At 42.8% G+C, this 23,273-nt stretch overlaps 1 protein-coding gene across 1 annotated transcript in view; it reads left to right on the top strand.

Annotated features, from left to right (window-relative positions):
• The window catches only part of LOC144235946 (cytidine monophosphate-N-acetylneuraminic acid hydroxylase), a 69,688-nt gene that overhangs the window by 40,315 nt on the left and 6,100 nt on the right, over positions 1-23,273 (top strand). The window contains exons 10-13 of the mRNA XM_077769555.1: positions 12,429-12,569; positions 15,911-16,085; positions 18,044-18,160; positions 23,111-23,226. Of these exons, the coding sequence (XP_077625681.1) occupies positions 12,429-12,569; positions 15,911-16,085; positions 18,044-18,160; positions 23,111-23,226 (549 nt within the window). The remainder of the gene's footprint in view (positions 1-12,428; positions 12,570-15,910; positions 16,086-18,043; positions 18,161-23,110; positions 23,227-23,273) is intronic.

Genomic DNA, 23,273 nt, shown 5'->3' on the forward strand with positions numbered 1-23,273 from the left:
TATGGAAAACAGTATGGAGGTTCCTCAAAAAGTCGAAAGTAGAAAGACCATATGATCTAGCAATTCCACTTCTGGGTATTTATTTGAAGACAACGAAAGCCCTTGAAAAGAAATGCACCTCCAATGTCATTGCAGCGTTATTTATGATAGCCCAAACCAAACAGGAAGTAACCTAAGGGTCGAACAGCGGTTAAATGGATAAAGAAAATGTGGCATTATGGAATACCAATAGAATATTCTGCAGCCATACAAAAGATGGAAAACTTGCTATTTCTTACAGCATTGGATGAACCTTGAAGGCATTACATTAAGTGAAATATGTCAGACAGAAAAAGATAAATACCATATTATCTCACTTATATGTCAAATCTAAAAAAGAAAAACCCACCAAAACCCCAAAAACCAAGCTCATAGAAGAAGACTTCAGATTTGCAGTTACTAGAGAGAGGCAGGGGGTTGGGGTTGGAAAATGCCATAGAGATGGTCAAAGGTGCAAATTTCCAGTTATAAGTAAGTGATGGGGATGTAATCTATAACACAACAACTATAGTTAACACTGCTGAACAGTATGTTTGAGAGTTCCTAAGACAGTAAATCCTAAAAGCTCTCATCACAAAGAAAATTTTTTTCTTGTATTTTTTGTATCTATATGAGAATATGGATGTTAGCTAAACTTACTGTTGTAGAGAAATAAACATGGGAAGATCAAGGGCAAAATTTTAGAATATTATTAAGTACATTTCTTATTTATTTATTTATTTATTTAGAGAGGGAAGGAGGGAGAGAGGAAGGGAGGGAGGGAGGGAGGGAGGGACGGAGAGAGAGGGAGAGAGAGAATGCCAAGCAGGCTCCGTGCTGTCAGTGCAAAGCTGGGCATGGGCCTCCATCTCATAAACTGTGAGATCATGACCTGAGCTGACACCAAGAGTCCAACACTTAACTGACTGAGCCGCCCAGGTGCCCACGAGTACATTTCTATAGTGCCAATCACTAATCCTAATTATTAACTCTAATGGAATATTTTTAAGCATCTTACCTTTGGGGATATTTCATCCATCAATAGAATCATCTTGCATTAAGAACATCGCAATATGGGGGCGCCTGGGTGGCTTAGTCGGTTAAGCGTCCGACTTTCGCTTAGGTCATGATCTCGCGGTTCGTGGGTTCGAGCCCCGCGTCGGGCTCTGTGCTGGCTGCCAGCTCAGAGCCTGGAGCCTGTTTCAGTCTGTGACTCCCTCTCTCTCTGACCCTCCCCTGTTCACGCTGTCTCTCTCTCCTAGAAATAAATAAAAATATTAAAAAAAAAAAAAAAGAACATCGCAATATGATAATATGTTATTTTGATTAGGGCTTTTGCATTATCTTAAACATGTGTTAACTTAGGAAAATTTTCACAAAGCACGGACTTCAGAATTCACTCTACAAATATAGTTTAATGGATATTTAAATGTTAAATGACACGTCAAATGCTTTTCCTGTGTCTACTGAGATGGTTATATTCTAGTCTATTAATTATTGGTTTTCATATGTTAAACCAATATTTCATTCCTGGTGTAAACCCTACTTGGTAATGATGCAGTATAATTTGGGGGTGCTGGTAAAATATATATAATGAAATTTGCCATTTAAAGCATTTTTGAATGTACAATTCAGGGGCATTAATTATATTCACAATGTTATGCAGCCATGACTACTGTTTATTTCCAAAACTTATTGTTTCATCCCAAACAGAAATTCCACCCATTAAGCAGTAACCTTCCCTCCCTCTTCCCCTCCCTCCGTTTCTGATAATATCTAATCTATTTTTGTCTCTACGAATTTGCCTATTGTAGATATTACTTATAAGAACAATTATAAAACATTTGTCTTTTTTTCTCTAGTTTATTTCACTTTGCATAATGGCTTTAAACTTCCAATTGTATGAAAATTTCATTCTTTTTATGGCTGAATAATATTCAATATTTGAGCAGGTCTTAAGCTTGTGAACTATGAGATCATGACCTGAGCTGAAGTCAGACGCTTAGCTAACTGAACCACCCAGGCACCCCTTTGCTCATTTTTAAATTGGGCTATCTTGATTGAATTGTGGGAGTGTTTAAATATACTACAGATATTAATCCCTTATCAAGTGTGTTATTTGCGGATATTTCCTTCCACTCTCTACAGACTATATTTTTTCTTGATAATAACCTTTGATGTATAAAAGTTTTTCATCTGTATGAAATCAAGTTTATTGATGTTTTTCTCTAGTTGCTTATGCTTTTGGTGTCATATCTAAGAATACATTGCCAAATCCAAGGTCACAGAAATTTATTCTTATGTTTTATTTGAAAAGTTTGATGGTTTTTAGCCTTTATATTTAGGTTGTTAATTTTGAGTCATTTTTTGTATATGGTGTGAGGTAAGAGTCTGAATTAATCTTTTTTGCCCATGGAAATCCAGTCGTCCTGGTATCATTTAATGGAGACATTTCTCTCTGTGTTGAATGATATTGGCACCCTTGTCAAAAATCAATTATCCATAGGTGTATTGAGTTCATTTCTGGACTCTTAATTCTATTATATTGGTCCATATGTCTATTTTTAAGTCAGTGTCACATTGTTTTGATTATTCTAGTTTGTAGCAAAGTGTTAGTCCTCCAACTTTGTCTTTTCCAAAATTGTGTCAGCTATTCAGGGCCCCGTATATTTCCATATGAATTTGAGAATCAATTCCATTCCAGTCAACTATCCCATTTCTGCAAAAAAGGCTGATTGTTTTGAGGAGTGTTGATATCTTAAAAATAATATATTTTCCAATCTGTGAATATAGGAGGTCATTTATTTAGTTCTCCTTTAATTTCTTTCAGTGGTGTTGTAGTTTTCAATGTACAAATATTTTACCTCTTTGATTAGCTTTACTCCCGGGTCTTTTATTCTTTGGGGTGTTATTGTAAGTGGAATTGTTTTCTTAATTTCCTTTTCTTTGGTTGTTCTTTGCTGGTTTATAGAAACACAAGTGATTTTTGTTTGTTGACCTTATACCTTGCAACTTTACTAAATTTTCTTATTCATTTTATTATCTTTCCTGTGTATTCTTTGGTTTTCTACAGGTAGAGTCATGTCATTTGCAAATAGAGAAAGTTTTACTTCTTTCTTTTTTTTCCAGTTAGATGTCTTTTATTTCTTTTCCTTGTCTAATTTCTTTGACTAGAACTTACAGTACAATTTTTAATAGCAGTCGTAAAAGCATCCTTCTCTTATTCCTGATCGTAGGAGGAAAGCTTTCATTCTTTCATCATTGAGCATGATGTTAGCTATGGGTTTTTCATAAATACCATTTATCGTGTTGAGGAGGTTTCCTTTTATTCTTGAGTTTTTATCATGAAAGGGTATTGGATTTTGTAAAATCCTTTTTCTGCATCAGTTGAGATGATGATGTGCTTTTTTCCCCCCTTTATTCTATTAATGTGGTGAAATACACTTACCGATTGCCTGATGTTGAGCCACCCTTGCATTTCTGTGATAAATCCAACCTGGTCATGGTGTCTAATCAGTTTAGTATGCTGCTAGATATTGTTTGCTGGTATTTTGTTGAGGATTTTTGCATCTGTGTTCATAAGGGACATCGGTCTGTAATTTTCTTTTGTTGTAACGTCTTTTTAAATTTTTATATTTTTAAAAAGTCGACATATGTTGTATTAGTTTCAGGTGTACAACATAGTGATTTGATAATTCTATACATCGCTCTGTGCTCACCAAGATAAGTGTAGTTACCATCTGTCACCATACGACATTATTATGATATTATTGACTATATTACCTACGCTGTACTTCTTTCTCAGCTTCATGACTTATTTATTTTACAGATGAAGTTTTAATCCCTTCACCTACCTGGCTTTGGTATCAGGGAAATGCTGACCTCCAAGAATGAATTAGGAAGTGTTTAGGGGAGAGTTTGAGAATGATGATGTTTTCTATTTTATTCTGGAGTTGGCTTAAACAATTTGTGTGTTCCTAGGGATTTGTCCATTTCACCTAAGTTATTTAATTTGTTGTGTACAGTTGTTCATAGTGTTATAGTTCTTTCTATTTCTATAAGGTCAGTAGTAATGTCGCCTCTTTATGATTTCAATTATCTGTGTCTTCTTTTCTTCTTTGTCTAATAAAGATTTGTCAGTTTTGTTGATCTTTTCGAAGAACCAAATTTTGGTTCCATTGATTCTCTCTACTGATCTTTTTTAATGTAGATGTTAGAGCTATAAGTTTTCCTCTGGGCATGGCCTTTACTACATTTCATGGGTTTTGTATATTGTATTTAAAAAATTATTTATTTAATTTACATCCAATTTAGTTAGCTTATAGTGCAATGATGATTTCAGGAGTAGATGCTTTAAAGCCCCTTACCCTTTTAGCCCATCCCCCCTCCCACAACCCCTCCGGTAACCCTCTGTTTGATTTCCATATTTAAGAGTCTCTTATCTTTTGTCCCTCTCCTGTTTTTATATTATTTTTGCTTCCTTTCCCTTATGCTCATCGGTTTTGTGTCTTACAGTCCTCATATGAGTGAAGTCATATGATATTTGTCTTTCTCTGACTGGCTAATTCCGCTTAGCATAATACCCTCTAGTTCTATCCATGTAGTTGCAAATGGCAAGATTTCATTCTTTCTGATTACCAAGTAATACTCCATGGTGTGTGTATGTATGTGTCTATACATACGTATGTATATATATGTATGTATATATACACACATACCACACCTTCTTTATCCATTCATCCCTTGATGGACATTTGGCTCTTTCCATACTTTGGCTATTGTTGATAGTGCTGCTATAAACATTGAGGTATATGTGTCCTTTCAAAAGAGCACACCTGTATCTCTGGGATAAATGCCTAGTAATGCAATTGCTGGGTCATAGGGTAGTTCTAGTTTTAATATTTTGAGGAGCCTCCATACTGTTTTCCAGAGTAGCTGCATCAGTTTACACTCCCACCAGCAGCGCAAAAGAGACCCTCTTTCTCCGCATCCTCACCAACATCTGTTGTTGCCTGAGTTGTTAATGTTAGGAATTCTGACAGGTTTGAAGTGGTATCTCATGGTGATTTCAAATTGTATTTCTGTGATGATGAGTGATGTTAAGCATTTTTTCATGTGTCAGTTGGCCATCTGGATGTCTTCTTTGGAGAAGTGTCTATTCATGTCTTGGGCCCATTTCTTCACTGGATTATTTGTTTTTTTGGGTGAGTTTGATAAGTTCTCTATAGATTTTGAATACTAACCCTTTATCTGATATGTTGTTTGCAGATACCTTCTCCCATTCCATCAGTTGCCTTTTAGTTTTTTGAATGTTTCCTTCCCTGTGCAGAAACTTTTTATTTTGATGAGGTCTCAATAGTTCATTTTTGCTTTTGTTTTCCTTGCCTCTGGAGATGTGTTGAATAAGAATTTGCTGCGGCCAAGGTCAGAGAGGTTTTTACCAGCTTTCTCCTCAAGGATTTTGATGGCTTCCTATCTTACGTTTAAGTCTTTCATCCATTTTGGGTTTATTTTTGTGTCTGGTGTAAGAAAGTGGTCCAGGTTCATTTTTCTGCATGTCGCTGTCCAGTTTTCCCAGCACCACTTGCTGAAGAGACGGTATTTATTCCATTGGATATTCTTTCCTGCTTTGTCAAGATTAGTTGGCCATACATTTGTGGATCCATTTCTGGGTTCTCTGTTCTGTTCCATTGATCTGGGTGTCTGTTTTTGTGCCAGTACCATACTGTCTTAATGATTACACCTTTGTAATACAGCTTAAAGTCTGGGATTGTGATGCCTCCTGCTTTGGTTTTATTTTTCAAGAGTGCTTTGGCTAATTGGGGTCTTTTCTGGTTCCGTACAAATTTTAGGATTGTTTTTCTTCTAGCTCTGTGAAGAATGCTGGCATTATTTTGATAGAGATTACATTGAATATGTAGATTGCTTTGGGTAGTAATGATATTTTAACAATATTTGTTCTTCCTATCCAGGAGCATGGAATATTTTTCCATTTTTTTGTGTGTGTCTTCTTCAATTTCTTTCAAAAGCTTTCTATAGTTTTCAGTGTATAGATTTTTCACCTCTTCAGTTAGATTTATTCCTAGGTATTTTATGGTTTTCGTTGCTATTGTAAATGGGATCAATTCCCTGATTTCTCTTTCTGTTGCTTCATTATAGGTGTATAGGAATGCAACCAATTTCTGTGCGTTGATTTTATATCCTGTGACTTTGCTGAATTCATGTGTCAGTTCTAGCAGTTTTTTTGTATAATCTTTCGGGTTTTCCATATAGAGTATCATGTCATCTGCAAATAGTGAAAGTTTGACCTCCTCCTGGCCGACTTGGATGCCTTTTATTTCTTTGTGTTGTCTGATTGCTGACGCTAAGCCTTCCAATACTATGTTGAATAACAGTGGCAAGAGTGGACATCCCTGTCTTGTTCCTGACCTTAGAAGACAAGCTCTCAGTTTTTCCCCTTTGAGGATGATATTAGCATTGGGTCTTTCATATATGGCTTTTATGATCTTGAGGTGTGATCCTTCTGTCCCTACTTTCTTGAGGGTTTTTATCAAGAAAGGATGCTGTATTTTGTCAAGTGCTTTCTCTGCATCTGTTGAGAGGATCATGTGGTTCTTGTCCTTTCTTTTATTGATGTGATGTATCACATTGATTGTTTTGCGAATATTGAAATACCCCTGTATCCCAGGTATAAATCCCACTTGGTTATGGTGAATAATTCTTTAATGTATTGTTGGATCTGATTAGCTAGTATCTTGTTGAGGATTTTTGCATCCATGTTCATCAGGGAAATTGGTCTATAGTTCTCCTTTTTAGTGGGGTCTTTGTCTGGTTTTGGAATCAAGGTAATGCTGGCTTTGTAGAAAGAGTTAGGAAGTTTTCCTTCCATTTCTATTTTTTGGAACAGCTTCAAAAGAATAGGAGTTCACTCTTCTTTAAATGTTTGGTAGAATTCCCCTGAAAAGCCATCTAGACCTGGACTCTTGGTTTTTGGGAGATTTTTTATTATTAATTCGATTTCTTTACTGGTGTGCAGGATAGTTTAGTGTTGATAGTTTAGTGTTGTGTCTCAAGACACAAAAAAACTTCCATGCTGTTCTGCCATCCTGGCCCCTCCCCACTGTAGGTTGTATTTTTATTTTCACTTTATCACTAAGTATTTTCTCATTTACCTTGTAACTTTCGGATTTATTGGTTAAGAGTGTGGTGTTATAGTCAATATTTAATTATCTCTAAATAAATCTGTACATTCAATACAGTAGCCATCAAAATCCTGACAGGATTGTTTGTACATGCAGACAACCTAACTATAAAATTTATAAGGAAAAGCAAAGGAACTAGAATGCCCAAAACAATTTTGAAAAAGAATAAATTTGGAGAGGTCACACTACCCAATTTTAAGACTTGCTGTAAAGCTACAGTAATCAAGATAGCATGATACTGATGAAGGGATAAGCACGTGGATCAGTGGAGCAGAGTNTACTACCCAATTTTAAGACTTGCTGTAAAGCTACAAGATAGCATGATACTGATGAAGGGATAAGCACGTGGATCAGTGGAGCAGAGTAGAGAGTCCAGACATAGATCCACACAAACATAACCGATTGATTTTTGACAAAGATGCAAACACAATTCAACAGAAAAGAGATAGTTTTCAATAAATATTAATAGAATAATTGGAAATTCGTACGCAAAAAATGAATCTCAATTAAGACCCCACATTGTATACCAAAGAAACAGGTCAAAGTATATCATAGATCTAAATATAAATGTAAAACTATAAAACTTTTAGAGGAAAAGACAGAAAATCTTCATGACTTTGGGTTAGGCAAAGACTTCTCATATATAACAGCAAAAACACAATCCATGGAGAATAATATATTGGACTTTATCAAAATTAATTTTTTTCTCTATGAAAGACACTGGTAAGGGGATAGAAAGACACACAAAAGATCATGAGTAAAAATTTGCAAGTCAAATATCTGACTAACAACTTGTGTCCAAAATCTATAATGAACTCTCAAAACTCAATGTCAGGAAACAACTCAGTAACACATGGTAATACATGGGCAAAACATTTGAACGGATACTGCATCAAAGAAGATACATAGATGCAAATCAACATAAGAAATGATGTCCTTATATCATTAGCCATTAGGAAATACAAATTAAAACCACAGTGAGATAACAAAGTTTTCAAAATTGACAATAACCTGTTATGTTAAGGATGCAGAGCAACAGGACCTTCACAGATGGCTGTTAGGAAGTCAAAATGGCACAGCCTTCTGGAAAACAGTTTGGCTCTTTCTTTAAACATGCATGTATCATATGACCCAGAAATTCCATTCCTGGATATTTGCCCTAAAGAAATGAAACTTTTATTCACACAAAAACTGTACACAGATATTAATAGCAGCTCTATTCATGATTACGAAGTCAACTTAAATATTCACAGGTGAGTGGCTAAAGAAGCCACGATATCTCTACATCATAGAATACACTACAAAGTAAAGATTGATAACACACAGCAACATGGATGAATCTCAAAGGCATTATACTAAGTAAAGACAGTCAGCTTCAAAAGGTGACATCTTGTATGATTCTATTGATATGGCGTTCTGGAAAAGGCAAAACTCTAGGGGTGGAGAACAGATCAGCGGTGGCCAGTGGATGGACTTGGGGAGGGTTTGACTGAAACGGAGAGAGTTCCGAGGGGTGATCAGACCACTCTGTGTACTGATGGCAGCGGTGATTGCACAAATCGGTACATGTGTTAAAATTCACAGAGCCAGTCTCAAAAAGTAAAAGTACTGAATGTAATTGATTTTTTTAAATTAAAACACAACAACAGCAGAAGCAAACAGTTACTCCTAACACCTTCAGCCACGGTAGTTCAAGCTCACATGTTTGAGTCATACTTGTGATATAGTCAGGCCGCACATCTTATGGCATTCATAGCCCCTTGGGAAAACAATATATGTATGTATATATAATTTACCCATTCTGTCATATTGGAAGCACAGTTTTAGTATTTTAAATGTTAAGATCTTATAGTTTAATTTTGTCTTTATAAGATTCTGTAATAATATACAAAACTTATTTTATCCTTAGTACATGCAGTGACTCAGCTCTAACTGCAATATTGTTTTAATGAGCAACTACCAGTACTGTCTGCTTCACAGTGAGCCTCTTTATGATCCCTACCGGGAGTGTTCTGTGAACAAAAGGCACACATGTGCAGACAGGCAGTACGTGTGTCATTGTACCAATTTGTTGGATATTAAAGAATTATAAATTTATTGTAAATTATTGGATGATAAAGAAACCAGTCCTCAAGATCAGTTTTAATAACAGTAATCTTGTAGGAATGGGCCATGATTTCTCATCCATTACAGGCAGTGCAGTAGCATGGAAGAAATCTTGTACGAGGAATTTAGGTTTTCCCTCTATCGTTCATTAGAAGCGATCGTTTGACTTCTCTAGGCTTCATTCTCTAGTTCATCATTAAAACACAACTGTTCTCACTTTAACATTCTATGTTCTGAGATGACCTATCAGCCTGTGTTTAATCATGTAATATGTCCTATTGCAGATGGATTTTTGTTCTTTCCACCTTCTTGTTGAATTATTTAGTGACCTCATATCTTTCTAGCCTTTCTGGAAAGACTGACCTAAGATGAAAAAAAATCATTTCTTTTGATCAGGGCTGTTCATTATGCATTCATTTATCATTTACTTAGCAGCACTGGTCTAGGTACTGAAAAAGCAGAGATGAAATGATTGTGTTCAGAGTGATAGTCTCCTGGAAGCAAAGAACATTCTAATACAGCACGAAAGGCATTAGGACACCATGTGTTCTGGAGGCAGTGGGGGCCAGAAAATGACTACCGGGTGAGATGGTGAAGGTCAGTTTTGAAGTATGAGTAGACACTGACAGGAAAAAAGAGATGCTGAGATGACAGAGCACAGCTGAGTATAGGGCACTGAGGAAGCTGCATGAGGTGTGCATGGGAGAAACAAGGAAGCCACACAGTGAACAGCCTTGTGCGTGCCACGGCACGTGGCTGGGGCTTTTATCTTGAAGGCGTGAGGAGCCCAATAGATGAGTCTGCTGAGGAACAGGGACGTGATCAGAAGGGGGAGGTTAGGTTGTGTGTCTGTGTGGTGGGAAGGGAAAGGGCAATATTGATCCTGGAGAGCAGCTTGAGAACCATTACAGTAACCTAGGCGGGGATGATAAGCGACAGTGGGGAGTGAGAAGGGAATTCAGACTCAAGGGGTGTTACGGAGATTCAACTCCAAGAACTTGGAGAAGAACTGGATGTCATGGGTACTTGATTAGAGGACACTTGGCTACTTAACATACTGCCTGTTAAGGTAATTGCAAGCCACTCTTTGGTGTGTAAGTAATGGGCAAATGTTGCTCTCGGCACTCGCGGCACCCCTCAGAGGGCAGCATCTGGGTAATGATTTTATTATTATTTTAGAGAGGGAGAAAGAGAAGCATCAGGAGGTGACAGAATTTTGTGAGCACTACACATTATGTTTTAGGAAGAGTAATCTGACAGTATCGTGGTTTGGAAATGAGACCAGTTAGGGAACCATCCTGAGACTAGAGGTGGTAAGAAGATGAGACAGAATGGTGGCAACTGCTTCGAATTGAGTTCTGTGCCACCAGAGGTCATTAACGCCTGGCGGAAGGGATGAGCTACTCACATCTGTGGGGGGAGTGACATCTTCACTCACATCTGTAGAAGGGATTCCAGGGTCATAAGTAATGCAAGTCGCCCTGGTGTTGTAGGAATCCAAGCGTCTACGTATGTTTTGTATTTGTCTGGCTAAAATTCTGTATCCAGTGTAGGTGACCAGGTTGTAGCTCAAGAAGGTTAAATTCCTTTAATGGAAATGTCTGTCTATATTACCCATGTTAGGTGAAACACAGTGACAAATCCTTTTTCTCTGGATCTTTCCTTTTCTGCCCCACCACCACCTTCCCATATGACACTGAAATGGTGACTTCCAGAAAGACTGTGGTCTGGAATTAAATTTGGGAGATGCTCAGCTCCGATCAGTAGCACGGTTAGAAACTAGGTCTCAGGAAGGGCTATGACTGAATATGTATGTACTCTTTTATAATATGTAGATTTTTCCTGGTTTTGAGTGGACTTTTATTCTTAATGTATTTATTTATCTTGGCTTATAAACAACAGAGATTCATTTCTCAGGAGGCTGGAAAGTCCAACATCAAGGTACAGATTCAGTGTCTACTGAGGGCTGGCTTCCTGGTTCGTAGATGGCTGTCTTCTCTCTTATAACCTCATGTAACAGAAGCGGTAACTTTTCAGATGTGGCTCCCAAACTGGAGAGAAGTTCCTTCCCGTGGCCTCCTGGCTGTGTGGTGTGGTGGACAGCTGGGCGGGCACTGCCATCCAGTGGGGTGACCTCAGGGAAGTCACCCGGGCTTTTAAAACTCTTGTCCCCTTCTGTCTACAATGAGAGAATGAATGGTAGCGATCCGTTAGAGCACTGCGAAGATAAAATCAACTAGCTCATGTTTGGTGCTTAGTATTATTCCTACTGAATAATATTTAGTCATCTGTACATTTAATTAATATTAAATACAAACATGTGCTATTCCCACCTATTAAAAATAGTCGGTCATTTTACATCTAACTTTAACCCCAATGTTCATAGCAGCACTCTCCACAATAGCTAAAACATGGAAAGAGCCTAAGTGTCCATCAACGGACGAATGGATCAAGAAGATGTCGTTTATCTATACCGTGGAATACTACGTGGCAATGAGAAAGAATGAAATCTGGCCACGTGTAGCAACATGGATGGACCTTGAGGGTGTTATGCTGAGCGAAATAAGTCAGGCAGAGAAGGACAAATATCATATGTTTGCACGTATAGGAGGATTAGGAGGAACTTAACGGAGGACCATGGGGGAGAAGAAGGGGAGAAATGATGGGGGAGAGGGAGAGAGGCAAACCACGAGAGACTCTTGAATGCTGAGAACAAACTGAGGACTCATGGGTGTGGGGGGGAGGGGGGAAATGGGCATGGAGGAGGGCACTTGTGGGGATGAGCACCGGGTGTTATATGGAAATCAACCTGACAATAAACTATCTGTAAAAAAACTAATAATAAAAAAAATTTAAAAAAAAAACAAACTTTAATTCCAATCACCATATGATTATACTTAAAAACGAAGTATAAATACAACTTCTTGGACTAATAATTCTTCCCTAATCAGGGACATGAGGCCAGGTATAGTCTTTATTTTTTCATGGGGTGAGTTATTGGGAAGTGGGAATAAAGAGGAAAAAAAATTCTAGCATTGTACTACTCAGACTGTGAATCTAAGAATTAATTGCTTTCTCACAGAAACATGTTCTTATTTTCAGGTATATTAAGGAAACAAACATCAAAAATGACCCAAATGAACTTAACAGTCTCATCAGGAAAAACTCCGACGTGGTCACGTGGACCCCACGGCCCGGAGCCACTCTTGATCTGAGTCGGATGCTAACGGACCCGACGGACAGGTTTGGTTTCAGTCTTCATAGAGACTAAAGATGGTTTACAAGTTTTTTTCAACTTTATGAAAATATCAAGGGCACACCCATGGCCTTTTTGGCAGGTCCTTATTTGTACGAGTATTAAGTCTTTGCTGACTGGCATGCTGAGTTTCTTATGCAATCAGTTCCACATGTCACCTTTAAAAATGGAAGTCTTACTGTTTAAATAAACTGTTAAATAAGTACCTTTCAGATCTAAGGGGGAAAGGACTGAGTGTTCTCCTACGTTTCTCATGCAACGTAACAAATACCCAAATGTTTTCATGGTCTCAGAACCTTATTTGAGGATGATGGTCAAGGTGTTTTTTCCTATCATGGACCATGGATAGGCTCAAAAAGAAGTTGCCTTAAAGCAGTAAAAAGCAATAAACATGAGAGTTGGCTTTCATATCAGCATAAACGTTACGCCACCGCCTGTCCCACAGAGAGCACATCTGAACAAGGTTCAGCGCATCGGGAGTGCAATTTGAGAAAAGTTAACGTCGATGTCGCAGACCTGTGTTTTTATAAACACTAGTCTTGAGCCAAATGAAACTCTAAGTTCCTCACCCTAATTTAGAAACTGACTGGGTGGGTTAGAGAGCGAAGCACACAGTTAACCAAAAGGGCACACCTGCTCCCAGCCTCACCCCTGCAAAGTCAGGGCTTAGTAATTCTGACCTTTTGCTGACTTACTGTGTGAAACCAGTTGCTGAAGCAGGTCCATTCTCCTCCGCAAACCCCCCATCAATCCATCGCCTGCCTCCAGCCTTTTCTGCCACGGCCTTAATTCAGCTTCTCACAGTCTTTAGCCTAGATTTCCACGGTGGCCCTGACTTGTCTGCGCCTGCATCCCTGTTCTCCCTTGATCCGTCCTCTATGCCAGCCGGTCCCAATCTGCTGGTCAAAATCCGTGGTGGATTTTGGTGCGTCATAAAATCAACGACATTGATTCCAACCTGCATTTCTAAAAAATGAAATCAAACAGAATAGGGTATACCTGAGTACATTGCCGGAATAAAGGGAGAGTATTATTCCAGGAAACTCTGGTTCCAGAGGTACCCTTGGTGGACCCCCAGGGAGGGTCCTGATATAAAATGTTAATTCTTACAGGGATCGTAGGGAAAAGGTTTGCAAGCCCCCACTCCACATCGCTGCCAGAGTAACCTTTTTAAAATGCAAAACTGTTCTGGTCCCTTCCTGCTTCGAGTGTTTTCAGATCTCCTAGTGCCTCTAGGAGAAAAGCCATTTTTATTCTCCAAAGCAAGGGTAAGAGAAGTTTTTAATTACTCTGGTATTAAATACCAGAGGGCATTTGAGAGCCTTTGTCATTTGGGGTTTGCCGAGTTCCGTGTCACCTCGGGCCTGCCCTCCAGACATGTCCTGGAGCGGTAGTTCCCAAATAGAACAACCTGAGGGACCTGGGTGAATTCAGACCCCTGAGCTCCATCCCGAGGGACTCGGATCCAGTAGATCCGAGGTAGAGCCTGGGAACGCGCATTTGTGTCATTGCATCACCATACACTCTGGGTATCTAAGTGCTTAACTCTGCCTTGTGAGAGCAGGAGGGGGTGAGGGAGGAAATGTGGCCAAGAAAGGCTCAGTCTGAAATCTTTGACATTGGAGCTAGGTCTCCGGGGCAAAGAGGTCACCAGTGGAGTGAGTGAGAGGGAGCAAATGGGAGAGCAACAGAGAAAAGGAGGGAGAGAGCCCAGCTTCCAGCCGGACCGAAAGGCGTGTGCCGGCCAAGAGAGGGGCCGACCGTGTTGTGAGTTTGATGAACGCAGACACTTTGAATCGGGGAACGCGGGGGAGAATACCTCCAGCCGAGACGGCAGCCGGGAGCCCGAGATTAGTGAGGCTTTAAACCGAGGCCGGGCAAGGAGTTGCAGGAGTAGATCTGAGACGGACTGACGGGTTAGAAGCTTTGGGATTCTGTAAGTGATTTCGCACGGAAGCTGGAGCGTCTGTGGCTTTGGAAGGACGACGGACTAAAAGCATCATTTTGAGAAGTGGTGCCTACAGGCCTATGATAACCTGCCAAATATTTACTAGACAGGCGCCTGTTCCCTTCCTAGGATTTCCCTTGCTCACATCGCCTCCTGTTCCATTTCTAGGGTTCAGGATTCCGTGTCTCACACAGTGACTCCCCCTTTGCCCTGGATGGACAGAGCTCTGGGGATGTCAGAGACCTCGGTCGTCTAGGTTGCTGACTGGGTTTCAGAATCAATTTGCCCATCTGTCCATATCAGCTGTGGTTTGATCAGTACAGGAGGAGTGTCTATTAGAGACCCCAAATCCCGGCTCGTTCTCGAACCTAGGCTAAAATCATTCCGACACTCAACAGAGACGTGTTGAGCCCCTTCTATGTACCACCATGGCTGCTGCTTTCCCCACGCTTCCATTCCATGCGGGCAGGGGCAGGACAGGGAGCAGACAGCCACACCATAAATATGGCCCCACATCATGTTCAACACTTCCATCATTTAGCTACTTGAACCAAAAGGCTTCCAATCAGTGGTTTTCCAACTTTTTTTCTCCCAGACATGGACTTTTACTTTGAAATGTATTCTGACTTGGAAACCCACCCATGCCGGACAATTCATAGGAGCTCCGTGCAGGCTGGGGTTCAGGCCCCACCCCTCATGCGTCCCCCGAGAAACTTCTGTGGGACATTTGCGAATCATCCAGGCAGTCTGACGGCTACTGTCTGGTTGACTGTTGATATTGACGCGCTCACATTCGCCTTCCTTGTTTGTGGCTTCTCGCGTTGTTCTCTTACCTTTGTGTCCTTTCCCCCTGTGGAATCCCTCCTTTACACACTCACGCTCTGACTACGTGCCTCCCCACAGCCACCTTGGCCGGAGGTTAGACCCCGCAGCCATCTGTGACTTCCTTTAAGTGGCCACTCTCCACCTAGATAGCCAAAGGCATCTGAAAGTGTCACAGGTACTCAGCCACCTCGGGTAACGTGGCTTCTGCACCTCAGCAGGCATCCGGGGCCGTCGCTCCAGTGTGTGCAGGAGGGAGCCCCCCGGAAGTATGCGGTGCTTGCTTTCCCATCAGCCTTCACTACCTTCCCGCTCCTATGGGAAAAATCTCTTTATGGGACATATATGTGGCCACACAGCTTCCATAGCTTTCCTACCAGGACTAAAGAGGGAATCCAATGATTGTTTTTTAAAATTTTAATGTCATTTCTGATTTTTTTTTAATATTTAGGGAGAAGTTACAAAAGGTGTGGAGTGTTCCCACACTGCCCCTCCCCCCTCCCCCCCCCCNGCCCTCATTGTCACAATAATACTAACTATCACCTTTGTGTCTTTAAGCAAGGGCATCATAGAGCCTCCAGAGGGGACCAAAATCTACAAGGATTCCTGGGACTTTGAACCATATTTGAACATCTTGAATGCTGCTGTAGAAGATGAGATATTTCTTCACTCATCCTGGATAAAAGAATACTTCACTTGGGCAGGATTTAAGGATTATAACCTGGTGGTCAGGGTACGCGATATGTCTCAGCTCTCCTGTATTATGGAACTAGAGGAAGTCCCCTTGAGCATCCCAGTTTGTTTCTCAATAAGCTTGCCTTATTTTCCCTCATACCATGTGTGTTGTTGTGGGTTTGGAGGTGTTCTGTTTTGTTTTGTTCTGTTTTGTTTAGCATGACAGAAACAGCTGTTTACACTGGGGACTGGAAGGTGCTATCCACCTGACGTGTAGCAAGTGATATAGAAGCAGGTCCCTCTTATCTGCAACTGTGGTAAGATAAGTTGGTAACCTTGTGGTAAGATAACCACACGGTGAAGTGCAAGTTCTAGGCTGGAGATCTGAAGCTTATATTCGCTGCAACACGCACATAGAGAGCTCATGAGCCACGTGGTTTGGGTTATAACCTGGTCGCCGAAGCTGAAGGTGTATCCAAAAGCAAAGTAAATACTAACAGGTAGGGGGTGCAAGGGAAAGAGGGTGCCACAGTGGGCCAGGAGTATTGCAGAGTCTGGAGTAACCAGCCACTCACACGTGTAGTTTATCCGGCTTATCTTTAGTGCACGTGGCGCAAAGCTTAGGGAAGGCACATTGGGCAATAGACAGCGTTCACTGTTAGAGACAAGGACTGGGGACCCTCAGAGTGAGGACTGTTCCCAGGTTTACCTTTCAACCCCTGAACGGTAATACCAGGCAATTCTTGCCATTCTTAGAGGCAGGGATTCCTAAAATCCTGGCCCGGGGGTCAATGCCAGTCTATGACAGTGATTTTGCTGGTCAGTGGTGAGTAAGTTTGAGTATGCTTAGGAGTATGGTTACAAAGTTGTCAGCTTTCTTTTCTCTGGATGAGTTGTCATTATTCCAAGATTAGGTCCTCTCTGTTTTTGAGGTGTCAAAGCATTCTTCCCTTAATGAAATACAAGTAGATATAAGAATTTTTTAAAGTCCTCCCTGGGAAATAAAACATGGTTGACCCTTGAGCAACGTGTATAAGCAGAGTTTTAAACAATTGAGTACTGTAAATATAATACTGTATATACGTAAGTTCTCTTATGAATTTCTTTTTTTCAATGTAGTTTGTATTTATTTTGAGAGGGAGAGCAGGGGAGAGGCAGAGAGGGGAGGGGAGAGAGAATCCCAAGCAGGCTCCACACTGTCAGCACAGAGCCTGGTGTGGGGCTCAAACTCATGAACCACAAGATCACGACCTGAGCCAAAATCAAGAGTTGGATGCTTAGCTGACTGAACCACCCAGGTTCCCCTCTTTGGATTCTCTTAATAACGCTTTTCTCCAGGTTACTTTATTGTAAGAATACAGTATATAATACATATTACAGACAAAATATGTGTTAATGTTTTATGTTATTGGTAAGGCTTCTGGTCAACATGCTATATGGTTAGGTTGTGGGGAAGTCAAGTTATACATGGATTTTCAGGGGCACAGGAGTGGGAACGGGAAGGGGTCTGTGCCCACAACCCTTTGTGTCACTCAAAGGCACTGCATTGGTGCTTATATTAGCTCCAGAATATTTTTTTTGGAAACTATCTTTGAAATCCAGAGACCTGGAGAACGCCAAATGATTGTTTTCAGTTGGACAATCACCATGAAAAAGAGAAAATATTTGGAATTTTCCATGAAGCTATGGATATTTAGCTGCTATATGATGATGAGAAACATTGCACGTTTCATTTCTTCCTTTGCAAACTTACCATGGTGTTTACTGCCTCATTACTAACAGTGTTCAAGCTAATGATAATCTTCTCTGTAAATTTGATTGAAGTTAGTGATGTGAAGCAGCTTGCTTGTGTGGAAGGCTAGGATCTGAATGTTATCCGTTCAAGACAGGGAGAGATTGAGGGAATATACGAACTCCAATTCATTGCTAGCATTTAAGGATATTTGGGTCTTACACCATCTAGGATTTTTAGAAGACCTTGACCACCAGATTGATATACTTCTTCCCTTTGCACAGATGATTGAAACAGATGAGGACTTCAGCCCTTTTCCTGGAGGATATGACTATTTGGTTGACTTTCTAGATTTATCCTTTCCAAAAGAAAGACCAAGCCGGGAACACCCGTATGAGGAAGTAAGCAGCAAAGTGCTCCTCCCTGTCTACCTTTCTTCTTTCCTTTTTAAATCCACTTTTTATTTTAGATTTATGGAAAAGATTGTGAGGATAGTACAGAAGATCGTTAACACCATCCTTTACTGTGGTAGTTGTCACAACTGAGGAGGCAATACTGAAACATAATTATTAACTAAAGTCCACACTTGCTGCTTTTTGAGTCCATTGCAAAGACTGGCTTCTCTACATGCTTCCTGCCAAAGCCTGACCCGCTTAAGCTACATCACACCTGCAAGCCTTGACCTCCGCCTCCTTCCCCACAGTGAACCCAGTGGGCATCCCTATAAAGGGAATTAAGTCAACATAAATCAACACATAGTTGGTTGAGCCCCAGTTTTGAGCAAATCCCTGACACCATAAAGGAAAGGAGGAGCTATTGCTTTGGAGACAGCCTCAAGCTCAGGTTGGTGCCCGATCCCTGCTGATTATAGACTTAGAGTGAGTGATTTAGCGTGTCCAATCCTTGGTTTTTGTCTTTCCATGCGGCATATTCCCACTCTTCCACTTTGTGATAGTCACATAACTAATAATATACGTGAGTATGCACTGTAATTTTGAATTCTATATGAATGTAACATAACGGCAATTCCGTAAATTAGGAAGATATACAGTCTGCCCTTGAACTTACTACATGTGCCATAAAAACGCATGCTACTATAGTTGTAGTGGTTTAAATGTACCTTTGAATAACAGATTTGCTCTTAAACAACGTCTTAATAATCTCATTTGTATTTGAGCATTTGAAGGTTTAGTAAAGTACTTGCTATTAAAGAGAATCCTAGGTCAAAACTTCAGGAAAACCAATAACTTACTGCTCGCTTTCTGGGTTTTAAAAAACTGGGGTTTCACGTAGAGGAAAACTCTATATTTAGCACCCGTTTTAAGCAAAGTGGGTCTATTACATTTACTGCTTTATTTAACAAACGCATACCTCTAAGCACTTTATAAACACGAGGTCATTGATTCGGCAACAGCCTTATGGACAGATATCACTCTATTCCCTGCTTCTGGATGAGGGCAACACACTCGGGTTCAGGAACTTGCCCGCAGGCCGTCTAGCTACCAACCGGTGGGGCAGAGGGCTGACCTCTGCCGTCTGGCTCTAGAGTCTACGTATCAGGCTCTGTGTTGCTTCCGCATTTACAAAATCTGTACGTTGAGGTATCTGTTCGCCTTCAAGGAGATTCATCCTTGGACTTTTTGATTAGCAAGTTCCTGTAAACTATTTAAGGGAAAGTTGCGCTTCCACAGCGTCTCATGATGCCCCCGCTGGGCAGCGCGGCAGCTTGCTGCAGAGTGAGAGGTCCCGGGAAGCGGCCGGGCGCCCGCCTGGGGCTCCGGAACAGGGCTCTCGGTGCTTTGAGCTGCCAGGATGTCAGGGCGATTTCACTCGCTGAAGTTTGCTTACGTCACCCTTGGAAGTGCTCCTGGAGCCTTCTGGTGCTGCCATTTTTTTTTTTAAACCATTAATTGCTTTTCAAGCTCCTGAGTATAGCTCCTGTCTCACCGGCTCTCCGTGTCTCCTAGATGCATGGCTGCCGCAGTCCGCCTCCTCCTGCTCCGGTCTGGATGAGCCCCTCTGGGTCCCTGCAGATCTGTCACCCTGCGACTTCCCCTCCCTGCTTCCAGCCCCTGGCCAGGTCTCAGCCTTCTTCGCTTTTAGACTTTCTGCTTACGTCACTGCCAAACAAAGGCTGCGTGGGAGCTGAACGTTCAGTACTTTCCTGCCTCCCGGTTGCAGGGAGTCTAGCTGAGCACGTGACTGGCTGGCAAAGCACCCTCTGCGGACGCCCGAGGGCCTTGCTCTTTGGCTTCTCCCGGTGCGCCCCGCTGCTTACGGCGGGCTGGTCTCTCTTCACGTGCAAGTGGCCTTCAGGAAGTAAAGGTTCATCCATACTCACCAATAACAAGACGTTTTCCAAGAGGGTGGAGGGCTCTCAGGTCTGCACAGGACTGCATGGGACCTGTCGTTGGCCGCCTGGACCTAAAGGCAGGGATCTCATGCTTCTGTGCTCGCCGCTGGCGCAAGGCAGGTAGGAAACAGGAGAGCCTGGTGCAGACATCACGTGGAGAGTGCGTGCTGGGCCGCAAGGGGGGGCACCTGCTGCGCCCCAGCCGATCGGAATATTCCAGAGAACTCGGAAGCCTGGATTTCCACGTGAAATACCCAGATTTACAAACGAGCACAAAGCGAACTCGGGTTTTGAAACGGGATCCCAGACCCTGTGACCCACAAGCTGGGCTGTCTTTGGCTGAGGGGTGGGGGTCACCAGCTTTAGTTATGGAGGTGAGCAGCCACGTAGCAGCTGGGAGTCTCCTAAGTGCCAAAGTGTGGAGCTCCTGGCTTTGGGACGTCACCAGGAAGGCCCCCCCCNCAGAACTGAATGTATTCAGTGAGAGCAATGATAGGGCCAGAGGAAAGGCTTGGTGCTTGGATGTGGGTCATGCTGTGTGGCCTCAGGGTCATCCTTGAAACCCACTTCTGCCCCCTGCACGTCTGGACGCCCGTTCCCATGTGCTCTGGGTCTCCACAGACTCTGTCTTCGGTTGCCCCTCTTCAGCCTACATTCCCGAATGAAGTTAGTTGAAATCTCTTGCTGATCAACGACTGCCTTTGTTTCCTGTTCGGTGACACCTGATACCTGTATCTGTGCGTCCTGAACATGTAGGTTGGGCGTGGAAGCGCACACCACACAGGTGGTTGAGGGCGTGTGATCTGTCCGTCTCTTTGATCTGAAGTCCTTTGTCCACTCCTGTGACGCTGCCCCTGGGTTTTTTTGCTTCCTGAATGTTCTCCTGCATTCTTCCGGGGCCTCTTTCTCAAGGCATCAGTTAAAGCTCCTGTTTTCCTCCAGGGTCTGTGTTCAAGTCACTCTTCCTCCCCAGCCTTTCCTGGGTGATCTCATCTGCCGGTACCACATCTCCGCTAATGACTCCAGAATCTGTATGTCCTGTTCCGCGAGACACTCATGCTTGAGATTGTTTCCAGTCAGCGGCCCGCTGGACCTCGTCGCCCAGATTTCCAAACCCTTGTTACCTCCTTTTCCACCTGTTCCAATTTCAACGCATCATCTTCCTTCTCTAGAACCGCTCTTTCTTCTTTTCTGGATTATTGGCAGTATTACACACACACACACACACACACACACACACACACCCTGACGACGACCCACACTTGACACAGGGGAGTAACTCTCTATTCTTCCCTTCCCTCTTGCCCAAAGCTAATCAGTCACCAGGACCTTCCCATTTCTACCCTAAGTACTTCTCAGTTCTGTACCCCAGGCTTCCGTGTGCTCTTCTCCAGATCGAAAGCTTAGAAAGGCCATCTCCTGGTGCCCGTGTGAGGAACTAGATCTCAGTCGTATGACGGGCGGCCTCATCCCAGCCGAACTGCAGGCGTGTTTCTAAATCTGCTGGCAAAAGAGCAGAGCCGCTGACCTGTGTCCGCAATGTCCGGTCACGATGGATGCCTGTCAGAGGCCAGCTCCGGCAGGTCCAGGGGTCCCTGAAGGATGGACGGTGTCGGCGAGAGAGAGAGCGAGAGAGCCCTGAGATTCTTTCTGATCCCCAGGCAGGCATCTCTGCCCTGTCGGTTTAGGTGTTTTTATTTTTTTAATTTTTATTTATTTTTTATTTTTTGTTAAATGTTTTTTTTAATTTATTTCTAGGAGAGAGAGAGAGACACAGCGTGAGGAGGGGAGGGTCAGAGAGAGAGGGAGTCACAGACTGAAACAGGCTCCAGGCTCTGAGCTGGCAGTCAGCACAGAGCCCGACGCGGGGCCCGAACCCATGAACCGCGAGATCATGACCTAAGCGAAAGTCGGACGCTTAACCGACTAAGCCACCCAGGCGCCCCATTAGGTGTTTTTATTTAAAGGTTCAGCAACAATATGAGGTCGGTGCAGCTCCCAGCAGATGCCATCTTTTTAGAGGAGAGGCGCAGGCCAGAGAAATACATGCAAGGTGTCCATCTTCTCATCATTCTCCGTCACCTCACAGCCTCCCGTTTCTGGCCCTTGGCATCCAGTGGCCTGTGTGTGCTGTGTCCCCCGGAAAAAGCTGACACCCGATGCCGAAAAGGCTCCTGGTGACCTGTAGCGTTGGTATCGATGCAACATCAAAGCCACCGCTGATTTTAGCACGCTCCTTTTTATAAGTGATATCACTGTTTTCTCCCAAAAGTCCTGTAATAGAGGAGACTGAGGCTGAGCTGGATGAAGTTCACATGATTAGTAAGCCCTGGGCTGGCCTCCAAACCATCTCTGCTCGTCTTCCATTCCTGAGCTCCTCTGACTGCTCCACTGAGCCTCTGTGTCAGGACCTGGGACTCTTGAAAGGGAAGGGCGACCACCTACGGGAGGGGCCTTGCTGCATGGCAGGCCCGAAGCCCACAGACCCCTGGAAACCCGCCGAATGTTCAGGCAGGGGACTAGACAGGCCACTTAGAGAATGACCCGCAGCGCCCACATTTATGGAAAGCTTACCAAGCGCCGGGATGTCCTGTCTGTACATGACTCCGTTAATCCTCACAACCACCCTCTGAGGAATGTTCCATCATCTGCAGTCTGCAGATGAGGAAACTGAGGCACAGAGCGGTTGCTAATTCCACAGGGCCGGAACGTGGACTTCAAGCCGGTGATGAGACTGTGCTCTCAGCCTTGAGGCTTGCTGCCCCAGCTCCGGATCCCTTTCCTGTTTTCCTTCCCTCACCTTCTGCTGCGCTCAGGTCCCCTCTCTCCGCCCCCCCTTCCCCCCTGCCCCCCCAGCCTGTGACATCTACTGTAGTCGACTTCTCTCCCTGACTGCCCAGCCCCTGCGGCCCCGGCAGCTGCCTGTCCCCGGGACATGAGGGGGCGGTATTCCGTGCTGGCTGGGTCACCCCTGCTATTCGTTCCATGTCTGTTTCAGATTCGGAGCCGGGTTGACGTCATCAGACATGTGGTAAAGAACGGGCTTCTCTGGGATGACTTGTACATAGGATTCCAAACGCGGCTGCAGCGGCATCCTGACATATACCACCATCTGTAAGTAGGAAAGTGCCTGTCACAGGCTAGGCTGCCGCGCAGGACGC

This window comes from Crocuta crocuta, unplaced genomic scaffold, assembly GCF_008692635.1.
Source record: "Crocuta crocuta isolate KB4526 unplaced genomic scaffold, BGI_CrCroc_1.0 scaffold145, whole genome shotgun sequence".
Lineage (NCBI taxonomy): Eukaryota > Metazoa > Chordata > Mammalia > Carnivora > Hyaenidae > Crocuta > Crocuta crocuta.